Here is a 15,022-nt window from a genome sequence, read left to right as displayed (position 1 = left end):
TCCATTTCAGTGAGAGTCTGCCTCACAATTCAGTTTGCCAGACAGTTTCTGTCCAGTGAACTCAAGCTTTGTTCATTCTCTGCAAGAATTCTTCCTGTGGTTTGTAAATTTTGCAAATTTCTACCTCCTTCCTTTGCTACCTCGGTTTCTCTTCATGACACTTGGCTCCTTAGAAGATTTTGATATTCCAGATTGCCAGATTCCTGTGCAAGTCATGTTTCCTCTTTTAGACTTCCACCATTCACTTTTTTTTGATGTTTCATCCTTTCCTCAGCCACTTCCTAGTTAATCACCCCTAGTACTGTGCTGGGGTGGTTGACAGTGATTTTTCTTCTTTTCTACTTGTCTGAAAAAAAGTAATCAGCTCCACAGCTCTGGGGCCAGGCAAGCTGTTTGCAGGTCTGTGTTGTTTTGGAGCAGCGCCCTTTGATTTTATGGAAGTGGAGAAATTTAAATGAGTTTCACTATCTAACAAAATAGCTACAGGTTTTCAGTAATTAAACAGCTTATTAGATCCTCGCACAGTTCTGGAGAGGATGCAAGTTCTTTTTCCATGAAGATAATTTATTTCTGTGCAAACTCTCTTTTTCAGCACCTTTCACCTGCAGGGCATCTGTTACTCCAACACCTGCAGTGGTGCTCAGATAAGATACTTGGTATCTGATGAGGATATACAGGAAATGGGCTTGCTTGAAATCCCTCCTCACCAATCCATTTGAGTGAAACGAGGCTGAGCGGCTCCACCAGCAGGGTTTGGTTCCCTTGCCTGCACTGAGGGTGCACGGTCTGTATGTACCGTATTTAGGGGGCAAATCCAACATCTGACCACTGCCTCCCCCTTTGATTTTATTGACAAAAATCAGTGCCGAGCTGTTCCTGGCCAGTTCGGTGGGCAGAAGGAGCGTGCCCGCAGCCCTCCCCTGCTCCTGGCTGATGTGGAGGCGGTACTGGCAGCACCAGCTTCCAGCCGGCTCTGGGCGTGCTGCAGCACAGAGCGTGGTGGGATGTTGGGATGGCGCCTGCCATCCAAGCAGCTGTTCCCTGTACTAAAAGGTAGGTGGGTTACCAGACAGACTGCTCGATTAAAGGGCTATTGCAGTCAAGGCCTGTTTAGGTAGTGGAGTAAGAAGAAATACTAAAGAGCTCAGAAAGCAGTGAAGTCAGAGATGAGGAGAAAGGGAGCACAAAGAAATGGGGACTCTGAAATAAAGCCACTCAACTCCAGGGCCTTGCTCACTTTCTAACAGTTTCACACTGGATTTTTTTTTTTCCTGTGGCCTATTCTTTGCCTTTGTTATGCTGTTGCATTTTTCTTCATCAACACGAAATGCAAAAGTAGGTTTCTTGTAGAGAAGAACATGGTATCAGATCTGTAACAGCCCCTTTCTCATTGGAACATAAATATTTTGTAACAATTTCCTGAACAGATTTCTGAAAATATGTTTAAAATATAATAAGCTATGAGAGAAGAATAACTACAAGTTGTAATGTGCAAATTTTTAGAACTAGTCATAGGATTTAAAAGCGTATTTTTCATGTATAGTTTACTTTTAAAAGGTCTTGAGATAAAACTTGAAGTTATGACCTGCGTAGTGATTCAAAATGATTGCAGAATAAATTTTAAAGATAACGCTAACCAGTGCATGTTTGCTACTGAACTTTGAGAGCGTGATAAATTCTGGAAGGAAGTTGCTGGGTAAGTACTGACCCACAGCTCAGAAGGCGTTCGCCAAGTGCATGTTTACTTTCTCGGCCTTCCAGTGCAAAACTAAGAAACTGGGAGCTGAAGAGCAGGGTGGTTTGTTTCCTTCTTCCATGGCTGTGATTACAAACTGGATGTGAGAAAATGACATCTGGTTTTTAAAAACTTGCAGTAAGTGGTGACTAGCAGCAGTTGATTCAGATCACTAAAACAGATCAGGCATTTTGTAAGAATAATGAAAATTGCTGGAGCGGGGCAAGCTGAAGGGATTGCAGATGACTTGTAAGGAATATTAATCAAAAGATAGTGGGGTTTGTTCTCTTGGTATATCCTCCTTTTTGCCTGTAAGGACTGATTTACACCTCCTGATCTAGAGATTACAGTACAGATAGCAATCTAGATCACTGAGTTTAAAGGGCAGCAGTGGAGACACTGAAGTTTGCTGTGAGGATGGGTTCCTGTGATGGAGCCCTGCTCAAACTGCAGTCACTTGCAGTTCACGCTGCTTGTCCTGGCAGGTGTATGTCAGTAACCTATAACCTGTGTAAAGGCTTGCCCTGAAGAAGTTGATGTAGAATTGGAGTGAAGATTGTTCCAAGTGACTCATTAGTTAAAATTCAGAAAAGTTGTGTCCTGTTGCTCAGTTCCTGAAGTCACTGATGGGACAGCACACATCGGCACTTCTGAAATCCCTGTCAATGTAGCTCCAAACACAGATTATAAAACAAATACGTTATTCCCCAGGATCTTATATTCTAGTTACAGAACGAGTCAAACCCAAGCGAACAGGCAGAACTTACATGTACGAGATTGTTGCAGTTACATCCTTGCTTAAAATGAGGGGCCAAAAAAAACTTTGGCCGCCTGGTCAGTGAGCCCAGATCAAAAGTAGCCCTGAAGAGTGAGAACACTTTAGGCTACAGAAAGCCAATCTTTTAGAAGAGGTTAAAGGATCTCAGTTTGTCCAAGAATTCAGAGTGGAGCTCTGGAAGAAGGGTCCCACACTGACAAGCGAATTTCTGAAGCTGTTGGTGAATTTTGCAGGCAAAGAAAGGAAAAGCTGGAAGCTGACAATGTTGGCTTTTGGAACTGAAAGGGAGTGGAGGAAAGGGATGGGTCACAGGGAAGTGCTGACTAATGGTCAGCAAACACTCAAAGGGAGTTCTTGTGTTTGAAAGCTGGCCTCACTTCCTAAAAGGAAAATAAAACCCAAACTGTTCAAGCATAAAATTTGGCCTGGGGAAGTCTAAGCTGGACTGCTAAAAGCTGGGGAGGGGCTACGCTGGAAGGAGGGCTTGATTAGGATGATGCTTTTAGCCATTAAAAAGACAGCTAACTTCTGGTGTGACCTGGGTTCTCGTCTCTTTTTTGGGTAGGGTCTATTTTATTAGAGAAACCTCATCTTTATCTGTGTTACTATCTTTATTGTACTGGGGAAGTCTGTTACTCGTAAGCTGGAGTCTAAATGGTAGACATATTTTTATAAGTAAATAATAATTTAAAAAAAAATGCTAATAAGCAGATATTACATTCTTCCCCCTTATTCCTATTCCTCCCCTCCCACTCTCCGTAATGGCTGAACGCTGATTGTGGTAAGTGGTTGATGAAGACTGAAGGGATTCCAAAGCTGGAATTAATTTATACTAAGTTAAGGTGATAATCTTCATTAATTAGGATTTATTGGCAACTTCAACTCTACTGGAAATCCCATGCTGAAATTAAGGGAAAGTTGGAGATCTATTATACTTACTTAGTGGTCTGTTTTGCACCTAAGGATAGGGTTGAACAGTTCCTAAATAATAGGAACTGTACTTCACCATACTTATTGATAAGACATGGTAGTTACCTTTTCTTTTATTCGACAAAGATTGTTACATATCCCTTGTACTATAAGAATCATTAGTAATTTAATTGATGCGATTTTAAATAAACGTCTGTGCATCACGATTTATAACCACTATTTTTAATTCCCTATATACCAAAAGATATGCAGAAAGCAAGTCACATTACTGCAAATCAAATGTATAAAAGCTGAGGTATTGGTATCACAATATTGATTTCATGGAATAAATTAAAACTTAAGATCTCTTTTAAAGACTAGTCTTAGAGGTTGCATGGGTCTTTACCTTTTGCTTCTAGAAAGAAAGTAGGGTTTGTTTTGCTCTTGGTGATTTCACTGTCTTAAGTTTCTCTGTTGCTTCCCCATATGTGTAATAATATAACAATTTTTATTGCTATTTCAAACATTTGAAATGGAAATTTTCCACTTGATGGTTTCTGAAAGTTTGCAATGAAATTTGAGTTCTAAATGAGTTTTATCTTGCATTATTGATTTAACGCTGTGGGCTTCTAAAATGCTTTTTAAACTGATGTTCTTTGTGGTGAAGGGACTGTAGGTCCTGGAACTTGAAAATCCTTTGATTAAAAACCATTTTTAGGTCATTTAAAATAAATATAATAGCTCTAATATGTAAGTATATTATGTTTAATTATTTTAGCTATCATTTTAAACTATTTAAGCTAAGTGATTTCTCCATACGCTTTTGCTCTGTATTGTCTTTGCCAGCCCCAGTTAAATGGGTAAATAAAACCAACTTTTCAAAGCATAGCCTTTAGACAGCATGTCGTATCTGGGTGCAGAGAAATCTGTTGCTTCTGGTGCTTTGCAGCTTGGGAAATCTGTTTGCAGGGGCTTGAAGCATGGTGATGAAAAGGGATAATCTGCTGGTGAAAAATACAAAGTGCTGTATTGCCTAGAGTTGGCTGAGCAGGTAGCTCAGTCAAGATTTTCTTCTTTGTTTTACGTGGCAATCTGTAAAGTCTTCAGGGACATGAATAATTGCCTCCAACCTCAGTGGCACGTAGTGTTTGAACTGGAAGTGGAACAAGCTCTGCCTGAGATGTGATCATAAGGAGGAGTCAAAAAGGGAAGGAAAAATCCAGTAATACAGGAAGTGGAAGTGGAAAGGGGGGAAAAAAAGAATATTGAATAATAAGGAAAAACTAAACACTAACAATGTGAGATGGATACAGTTGCCTGAACACTTAAGTATGGAGAAAGGAAATAAAGGGGTTGTGGTGTGGGGGTTGTTTTATTTCAGTCTCAAATGAGGAAAAGATAACCTATAAGGCTGTTCATTTGACTAAAGCTGGGAACATCTAAACAGCTGATTGACTTAGGGTGTGAAGTGCCTGCTCTGAAGCATGCATTGAAAAGTAGTTGATGATATTAATTTGAATGGCAAGAAAAACAGATTGATTTAATTGTTGTTTTTTTTTTCAGCAAAATGCTATCCATTTGTTTCCAGTAGGCCCTACCTAATGGTTTTGTAGCCAGCCCATCCTGTCAGGGCCATCTGGGAGCGATCATCGCCTGAACACTCAAGCAACCAGTTTGAACTGCCCTCCGAGACTTCCTACTTAGAGCAATAAGGAAACAAGCTAAAGAATCTTTTTATCTTAATATTTTGTTTTCCTTGGTGGTGGCTAGCCTAAGGGTTATTCAACAGGATTGCTAGGAACCCCCTTTAGATCCTCAGGCAGCTGGCTGTAGCAGCTTTTATTGCAGCATGCTTAGGCAAGCCTCTCTGACTTGCAACCTTCAGGCAACCAAAAATAGGTATATGGAAGGGGGCATAAAACTGGCTCCTGCTCATGCAGAGATGCATTTGATTTCCCTCTTGCTTTTTGTCTCCTTTATGAGCTAACTGGGGAGAGAGACACGAGATAGAATCTCAGAGATAAAAGGACAGGAAAGTGATAAGGGATTCTATGGCACATGGCTTCTCAAAATGGCCTGCCCTTCCCCTAATAATGTGAAAGTTAGTGTTTGTGTAATCTCGTCTTTATTGTTACAGAAAACAAAACGGTTGCATCTGGAGAAGGTCTTCTCTGTGCTTGCTAAGTAGGGGCGTAGGAGGGCATCCGTGAAGTTAAAAGAATCCATTAACTTCACTTGAAATAGCGGTGGAGACAGCTCTTCCTTTAGGTTTGCCCTCAGTGATATCTCGATCTCTTTCATTTTAAGTTAAGGAAAGAAACATGAATTTTGAGCATGTTGAGTGGCTCAACCATAGGGAAACAAACTTCTTAACTTTGGGGGCTGGGTGGAGAGGAGGGGGAGGTTTCCTTTAAATACAGTCTCAGATAAATCTGATGATATCAACTGTGATACCAGCATTTAGTCCTCTACAGAATTTGGAAAATGATTGAGTTGATACAAAGAAAGTAAAAGCAAGGTCCTTTCTTTTTAATCTCTGCAATACTGCTGTTTCTTACAGTTTTCAAAGTAACGGAAAGAGCCCTAGAAATTAGTGTCCTCGTTCCTTTCATCTCAGACTCGGAAAAGAATATCATTTCATTTGGAAGATCCAAAGAGAAAATCCAAGAATCATTTTTTCATAAGCCATTTAAATGTTTTTAAACTTTTTTTAAGCTTTAAGTGTTGTGGTACTAACTTGTTTTTTTTTTTTTGTACGTGAGGTCCTTGAGTTCAGAGTAGGAAGAGGGACAGGAGGAAAAAAGAACAAATCCAGAAATCGGCATACCATGACTTCCATTTTTACTTGACAAACGGCAGTTGTTTTACAAGCACATTATAATAAAAGTGAGGCTACCTCTGGCAAAGCTTTGTGCCTATCATGCCTTCATCTCATGTTAGGCATGCACGTATGGTTAGACTGCCTACTGCCCCCTGTCCATTTTTAGGATATGCTCCCCTGAAGTGAGGGCCTTTCTGAGAGTGCCTTCCTAAGAAGGGCTGTGCTGTTCTGCCGCCCCCAAAGAGCGAGATGTTTATAATTAGAGCAGTGAGCCTAATGCTAAATCCTCAGCGTACCAGCATTGTGCACTGTCTGCGTACAGGCAGTGCTAATAAAGGCTGCCTTTGAATACTCTGTTTTAAATGCAGTATTTGGTGTATCTTTTAAAAACTTACTCCATAACTCTTATTCCATGTACCAATGTCTGTGGCTTTACGGGATGTGCTTTCAGGAATTCGCTAGTTCTTAGCATCTTGCAAACCGGATCCACTTTAGGAACAAATTCCAGAGGGGTCTGTTGGGGAACGTGCCTGACCCTTAGCGAGTTTGTGCAAAATGTATTTCTGCACCAACTGGGCTTTTGTCGGCGCCATTTAAGTCATTTAGGTGCTCCTTATTGCGTTGCTCTAGTTCAGCTTCAAACCATTCATGTGTGGAATGAATTTCTGCTGCCTAGGACTGTATTTATGAAGCATCGTGTGTATCTGGCCCAGGTCTGTTTAATACTCTGAGGGGACACAGCTCTGACGGGCTCTTCCTACCTGGTAATGTAGCTGTCAAGAGGAATGTTGTGCCCATCATTCTTCTAAAAAACTTACGTTCTTTCTCAAAGTTAATGAAATCACAGCTGTGGCGCAACACAGTTGCACACTTACCAGTTGCATGTTGATTTGGGGATGTGCTTTTGCAAGCTGTAAGTAGGATAGAGCTGTGTGTATCATCCTATCGCCAGTGTGCTCTGTCGTCGTATGCTGGTGGTGTGGTTTGGTGAGGACATCAGCAGCAGTGTCAATCGAGTAGTCCAACACAAGCTTTGCCTGGCTAACATACAGATCTAACAGGGAAAATTAACAAAATACAACATGCATGGCAGCAATATTCAGAAACTTTGTTCCTATTTCTGTGAAGCAGTTGGGCCATGCCGTCCTTGAGACGGATTGCGGTAGGAATTTTAGTTTCTAAAAAGGTCAGATTAAGAGGTTATCAGTTTTACTGCTGTGTGCCCAAACTTAGTCTGTAATAATCCTGGAGCCCAGGGAAACTTTGCAAGTTAATGGGAGAGGACAAGTGGAAGCCGTGCTTTCCCAGCAATAGGTGGAGTATCATCTCTCTGCATGCTGTGAACAACAGTTTTTCCTTTTTCCTTTTTTTTTTTTTTTTTTTAATTTAAAAAGAAATGAAAGGTTCTTAAAGGATCTTGGGTCATTTTGAGCAGATCTTCTTGTAAAACTCTGGTTCAAATTTAGGAAAGTGTTTATGGAGTACTGGATTGAGATGGATATCATTGCTAACAACAGAGCTGTCTCATTTACCCTTCAGCCTTTTCTTCTTACTGCTGCTGCTTGGCACTGAAATTTGTGTCATCCCAGTGTTTTAGTTCAGGTAAGGTGTAAATCTGTAACTTTGTTACACCATTTGCAAAGAACTGTCTTTCACTTTTAAGTTAGCAACCCCTAATTAAAAATGGCCAATAGAGCTGAAGACTTGATTTCACATTTTAACCCTTCCAATTTTGGAAGTACCATTAATAGGGTAGAAAAAAGGATGCATGAAGAAAGTCATAGTTTCCACCCTCAGGAAAAGCTGAATCCACTCCGTTCTGTGTAATAATATCCTAAGAGCGTATCAGTCGTATCAGTCATAACTCAGAAATCTCTACATCCTATTCTCCAGTTTTCAAGAGTGGTAATGAAAGCAGTTCAGACTGAGGCTGGTTTTACTCTAAACTTTTTCTTTTATCCCATTTTTAAGTTGAACCTTAGAAAACAGATGGGCTAGGGGCCCCCACAGCTGCAGTGTCAGACTGATTTTGGCCTTTTAGCTATTACCACCCTTCTTAGACATTTGTGTTCACCTCTGCTATTGAACTAGTAGATCCTGTCACTTTCACAACTGTTCCACAGTCACGCTGCCGCGCTTTTCATGCTCCTGTAGCGGTTAGGCCTCTGCAAAAGTGGATATTCTGGTTTCCTCTCTGCCTGCTAGCACTACATGCAGGTTGGTTATCTTGCAGGTAACCTAAACTGCTTAGACACAGGCCAAGTTTGTATAAGGCTTGGCACCGGGTTTAGTTTGAAATTAATTTTTGTGTGTGAGAGGCAGTTCATGGCAGTTCCAAGAGCAGAAATGCTCGTTCAGTTTCTCCCAGTGCCAGCAGAAGAACCAGCTTTCAGTATATACGTCCAGTCCAGATGTACTGAAATACACGGGTGAGAGCTCTAAAAACCTTTCAGATCGTTATGCATTATGTAGATTGAGGAAACCAGCTGGTTAAGAAGACAAGGGGAAAAATCTGGAAGAACAGAATTTGTGGCTCAGTCATTTAGGATAAAACAGAATCCTAGGTGACGTGTTTGCTGATGGAGCAGTTCACGTTTGGGATATAATGAAAAGCTGAAGTTTCACACCGACTTTAGAAAATAATTAGGCGTAGCTTTGTTTGTGCCGCTTGTTCGTGTTACACAGACTTTCTTATTCATCCCCAAATATATAAAAAGTGCATGAGGCCTAGTCACCAGTTCTGGTAGGTCTGTCACAATGCGGTCAGCGGTGCGTGCTTGTGTTCTTACTTTGTTTCTAATAAAACAGGACTTCCAGTGAATTCTTAAAATAGTCCTGGAAGTCTGAACACCAAAATCCAAGTTAGTCATTGTGACTTCACTAGACGGTGGAAATAATTTTCTCATGCAGGCGTAAAATATAAGACTTGTCTACATAGTAAAACATAGAAGCATGACTGTATCGACAGATACTAAGGTAGTTCTTTATGGATGCTTTCATATTGAACAACAGCTTGCTTTTCTGGATGTTTGTGCCTATTTATTTTTCTTGGAATGTTCTTTAATGAAGTCATGTCCAAACTGCAAAGAGAAGTGATGGGTCGTTTATTCTGTCTTGCTTACATCCTTTCATGTGTAGGCCAGGCCTTTTCAGTTTTTGCTATTGCAGAAATTTTATATATTATGTTCATCTGGTACCTAAGATTAAAACATCTTTTCTTCCTAATGACATGTGGGTTTTTTACACATCTTAGGGTAATGATTTGGCAATTTCTGACTCGCTCAGCTTAATAATATATTTTCTGAGAGGAACCTTTCTTATAAGACAAAAATTCTCACTGCAGATGACATAGAGGTGTGCACTGTATATAAGGCATATTTATGCCAATTCGGGGGGAAAAAAAGAGGAAGAAATAATCATGATTTTGTAATGACTGAGAATTTTGTTAAATGAATGAAGTCCTTAACACACCTTGGGGAAGTGTATGTTGAGCAACAGGGACTGCAGTTGCAATACTCCAGAATATCAAAATTGAAGGCCTCTTAGGTAATATTTGTCATTGGTGACTGTATGGTTGCATATAACTCCTGGATTGTAGTGGATATGCAATTCCTAAGGAACAAAACTTTTACTGGAGGATTTAAGTACGTTTTGAGTGTCCTTTTTGTGTTAGCTCACTTCTGACCCGGCTTCCAGTAATACCATTCACGTCTCTTCAGCGGAGCAACTACAGTACAAAGGTGAAGGTGTATCACGCTACTGCAGGGGCAGATCAGTTCTCCATTTTTAGGAATGGCTGTATTTTATTAGTCTTTTAGCACCTAAAGGTGATTTTCAGTAGGAAGTAACAGATGTGGTGGTGTGTGTGTGTTTGCTTTTTTCTTTTTTAAAATTCGGTTAGGAACTGAATATGACAAATCTGGCACGCAATAGCGTTGAATGCCAAAAAAGATTGCTTTCGCTTAAGAACTCTGGTTCTTAGTAACTGCAGAAGTTCTCTTAGCATGAAAAAAAATGAGAACATTTTATTACAAGTTATTAAATATATATATATATGTGGGGAACAGCTTGATTGTCTTTATAATGCATAGCACTTCAGAATTGCTTTTTGGTTCAGGTTGTTTCTTAGAACAATCACTCTTCTTGATACCAGAATTGATACAAGTTTTCTAGCAACTATTTAACATATTCTGGGTGTTTTGGTTTCGTGCACGCTGTGCAGAGCTGTGATTCTACCATGATTAGGTTTAATTTTAATCTGATAGTACTGTACTAAATATGACTGATTTGATATGTCACTATTTTTTTTAATGAGGTTGACAGTAGTACTTTATCAAAATGTGGCTCAGATCACCTTTACTAAATGTAAGGATTGGGGCAGTTGGCAGGTAACGGAGCTACTACAGAAAAAATCTGTTTAGTGCAGGGAAAGATAATGTTGCACTGAGGCCAGCGTTCTCATTTTAGACCTTTCGTGCTCTGATACTGAAAACAGGAGCAAAGATCTCTACCTGCAGAGAATGTTTTGCTTCCATACTTACACTGATAATGAGCAATGCATGACGTTTACAGTAAGTTACCTTGGTGCACGTGCTGCAGATATTTAACAAAATTAAGACCTGTAGTCGTTACCGTAGTACTGGGATTTACTTAAACCTTTCATCCTCATAAATGGGTGCCTGCCTGCTTCGCTTTCCTTCAGTTAGTTAGCATGATTTGGAAGTTGAGGGAAAGAATTGATGCGTTGTGATGTTTGGGGTAGTTTTTTTTTATATGTAGCATCCAAAAACTCAGGATACGGCACAGAGAGGTGAGGTATGTGTGTGGACTATAGTTTGAGGGAAAATTTTTGAGTGAAGGTGTTGGGAAAATGTATATGTAGGCCAGGAAGCAGAAAACTGCGTGGGACGGGACAAAGTTGCCTTATTGAACCAGCCTTGTGATTCGTATGACTTGAACATAATCAGTTTGATCGCTTTGAGGCTTTTCCTTTGCGGCTCTTTGTTCAGAAAATCCTGGCTGGAGCTGTGCTGGTAAAGTAAGGAACATGCTGACTTTCCTCAAGTGATACTCAGCTGGGGAAAAATCGGAAGCTGCTGCTGTCTAAAATAGCTAACCACGTTAACAAGCCCCTCTGAACATTAACCGTGCTTTGCACAGTATACTTGCGCAGTTTTGAGGAGCTGATAATGCTGCCTTTGTGCTCAGAATTGGCAGTGCTTCTGAGATGGCTTCTTCCACAGTCCCTTCATCTATCCTGTGCTCAGATATGTTTGGAAAAGTTTGGTGAATGTCGTTTCTGTGTGTCCCTACAGGTAACTGTAAAACGGTTCTGTAATGCAGTGAGGCAACATTTTTCCCTCTGTTTTATGCTCTACATTCAAATAGGGTATAAAAACAAAGGCTGTAAAATATGTACCCTAGGTATATGTTTTATAACTGTATAGTGTTGCAAGTATTTTTATAGGAGTTAAATGGAAATAAAAAATGTGTAATCGTGGGCGCAGTGGTGTTTTCCCAGTTTCCTCTGTTCCCAGAACTGAACTGAGCAAATATAACAAATTAGAAATAGAGGGGAGGAGTGGCACATGCTGGTACTGTAACTTAAACACAGTCTGTGAAGCATTACTGTGCAGTGTTTTTACATCTGTATTATCTTTTCCTGCTTTCATTGCTTTGCAAAATTGACCGGCAGAAAAATGAAATTTTTTTTTGGAAAAAAGTTTTATGTACATTCCAGTATATATATGGCAGTCTTTACTATGTTTTTCCCTGTTCTATAAATAAATAGGCTAAAAAGGAAATGAAGAAGTCTCGCTGCATGTGGCATGTTTCTTGGTTAAGCTGCATGTTGAAAAATGAGTGCGAGCAAAGACACAGTATGCTTAATAGTACCTGTATTAAATGAGCTGTATCATGGAAAGTAACACCATGGCAGTGACACCATTTTAATTGAACCTTTAGTAACAGGGGGGCTTCCTGTCCACAAGGGAAAACTGGCATTACTTGCCACACGTAGACAAAGTAAGGCTTTGTTTACTATTAGATTTTTGTAAAATAATATTCCCGCCTATTTTGTGATCCTAGTAGAATATGCCTGTAAATTCTTGGCCTGAAATCGTGTGTGTTTAGAGAGGGTAAAATACAAGGGAAAAGATACTTAGCTTAAAATAAAACTTGTTTTTCAAAATTACTTTGTGATACTTTCCACTTTATAATCGTTAAAGGGACCTCATGTTACAATATAATAAATAATTATATATAAGTAAATATTTTGGTGACTAATGACCCATTTTATGATCTTCTGAAGTTGTAGTTATTCATTGTCACTTGTTTGAAATGAATAGCTACAGAATTCAGTATTTCAGGAAAAAAATATTTTTGAACACCAACGAACATATTAAAAACACTAATCCAGCAGAATGTGGTTTTATTAATTGAAGTCAAGGGTTTCCTTAGTAAGTTCCTAGACACAGTAACTGGTTGCTTGGGGTGGAGAGATGTTCTGTTTTGTTAAGCCAGTTTGACCCAGGAGGAGATCTTAATTTATGACTAGTGCTCTGGGGTGCTGTGGCCATGCAAATACATCAAATTTGAGATTCACCTCCTCTGATGTCAGTGGATCTGACCTAGTTACTTTAGGTTCCTTTCTCAATGGAGAAAATAGGCCTGATTCACCTTCAGTACATTCCTTAAATTTATCAAATGAACATCATAACAGTGCTCTTTTAGGTTCCTTCCTATTTAGTAGGGAGCGGAGTGACAACATCAGATGTTGTTGTGCAAAAAGATGTAGGTGTTGAGGTGACCAAGTCTGAATTATCTATCCTTTTAGGATGTCTAAAATATAATACGACACCACCTCCTAAACTTGAACATGCCTTAAAGTAATGTTAATTGTGAATTGGGAAGATTTACTGCACAATAATAATTTAATCCCAACATAAAGCTGGAAAACTTACAGCCTGACTGGTAGCAAACGCATACTGATGCATCAAGGTTATGTACAAAACAATGCAAAACATGGGTACATACACAAACACAAACTGGAATACCTAGTTTTGAATTCAGCTCTCCAGTAGAATCTACATTGCAACTTTAAATGTAGTATTTTTGTTGGAGGAAGTGAAAATGAGCATTCCACGTAATCCAGAAAGAGAGAAGTTTGATTACTGTAAGGAAAGAATGGCACCAAGTTAGCGATGTCTTGGATTCTAATTGATGTAGGGCTACTTGGATATGAGTTTGAATTGATACCAATTCTAAATGAATTGATTACAAGCCTTGCTGTCAAAGCCTAGCATGTATTAGTTTTATTTTTGTTCCACATGTACTTTTCAGAGCAATCTCAATTAATGGCACCAAGATACTGTGATGCTTGTTTGTGAATAGCCTGCATTTGTTATTCATTAGGTTAGCAAAGCATGCTAATCGCATACTCAAAAGGTGAAGTAATCATTCATTACACTTTGTGTTTTCATTGACTTAAATAGTTTTATGAATGACAGTGGTGAATGTATTTTCCAGGGCTTTTTTTCTTTTCAAAACAGATAAATCAAAGCTCCCAAAGTGTTGTAATTAGGTTCTAGAGAGGACTAAGTTGAGTTCCTGGGCAATCCAGCTGTCCTTGTCTTTTCACATGAAGTTGAAAGGCTACTGAACATCACTTTTTTTAATTACTGCTCTAGTGTGACTGAACATCTCTGTGGTAACTTAAGTAACCAGACCTCGGTGGGGAGGGGAGTAGGCCTCAAGTAATCTGAGGATGCGGTCTACAGTCTACGCACAGAAAGTTTGGGAAGACTAATGATTACTCACCAGCCAGTTCATTACAGCTCCCCAGGCACTGGATGTGAACTCATCACGCCAAGTTACTCGACTGTGCTTGAGATTCCAGGCATAACTGGCTCGGTTTGAAAGACCCAAGTCGCATTTAAAAATGACAAGTAACTAAACAAGAAAGGAAGAGAATGTTTAGTTCATGGATGTGTTATGGCACAATAATCTAGGTTCCGGTATTCATCTTGAGCCACATCTCACCATTGCTGCAGCTCTAATCGCTACAGCTCTTTGCTGGGAAAGTGATGGTGACCAGAGTAAAGGGTTTGAGAGTTCTTTGGAAAGAAGCCAGAAGTTCTTGTCTGGTTTTGAATGTGGCTGCTGTTGGCAGCCTTAACCTTTTGTTGCTAAACTTTCTGAGCTAGCAGGTCATTATTGTGAATGTCTGACTGTCCTAACTCTCGCTTTGTTTCCTTAGTCATATTGATCAAACAACAACATGGCAAGATCCGAGGAAGGCCATGCTTTCCCAGATGAACGTCACAGCTCCCACCAGTCCTCCCGTGCAACAGAACTTAATGAACTCAGCATCAGGTAAGCAAAATCTGTGTTTGTGGAGAAGTTCATACAAACAAAGATACCAGTAGCTATTTTAATCTGTGGGGTTGTTGTAGGGGTGTTGAAATCTCACAATTGTCTGTTTAGTTTGAAACGTTAAACTTAAAAAACCTGGTGCATCTAACGAGAGGCTGATACTTGAGGTAAGAGAACATGTAATGTTTGTCAGCAAAAAGTATGCTGTGGTTTCTAGGTCTGTGTTTTTATTTTTTTTAAAGGTATGCTTCAAATGTTTTAAGGAAAGTGAATTCCTGCATTTATTTCTTCTGAATGAAATGTTGCTATATAAGTGTAGTTTTACATTAAAGCTAGTGCTTCTGCAATATTTTTCTGCCTCCCCTTGCTCACTTACTATACTTGGTGTACTGCTGTTTATATTTCT

The 15,022-nt window shown here is 39.6% G+C and overlaps 1 protein-coding gene across 8 annotated transcripts in view; it reads left to right on the top strand.

Annotated features, from left to right (window-relative positions):
• The window catches only part of YAP1 (Yes1 associated transcriptional regulator), an 88,212-nt gene that overhangs the window by 33,800 nt on the left and 39,390 nt on the right, over positions 1–15,022 (top strand). For all 8 annotated transcript variants that reach the window (XM_048078178.2, XM_048078179.2, XM_048078180.2 and 5 more), the window contains exon 3: positions 14,501–14,616. In XM_048078178.2, the coding sequence (XP_047934135.1) occupies positions 14,501–14,616 (116 nt within the window). The remainder of the gene's footprint in view (positions 1–14,500; positions 14,617–15,022) is intronic.

Source organism: Anser cygnoides, chromosome 1 (genome assembly GCF_040182565.1).
Source record: "Anser cygnoides isolate HZ-2024a breed goose chromosome 1, Taihu_goose_T2T_genome, whole genome shotgun sequence".
Taxonomy (NCBI): domain Eukaryota; kingdom Metazoa; phylum Chordata; class Aves; order Anseriformes; family Anatidae; genus Anser; species Anser cygnoides.
The sequence above is the reverse complement of the archived record's forward strand: the minus strand, read 5'-3'. Positions and strand labels throughout refer to the sequence as shown.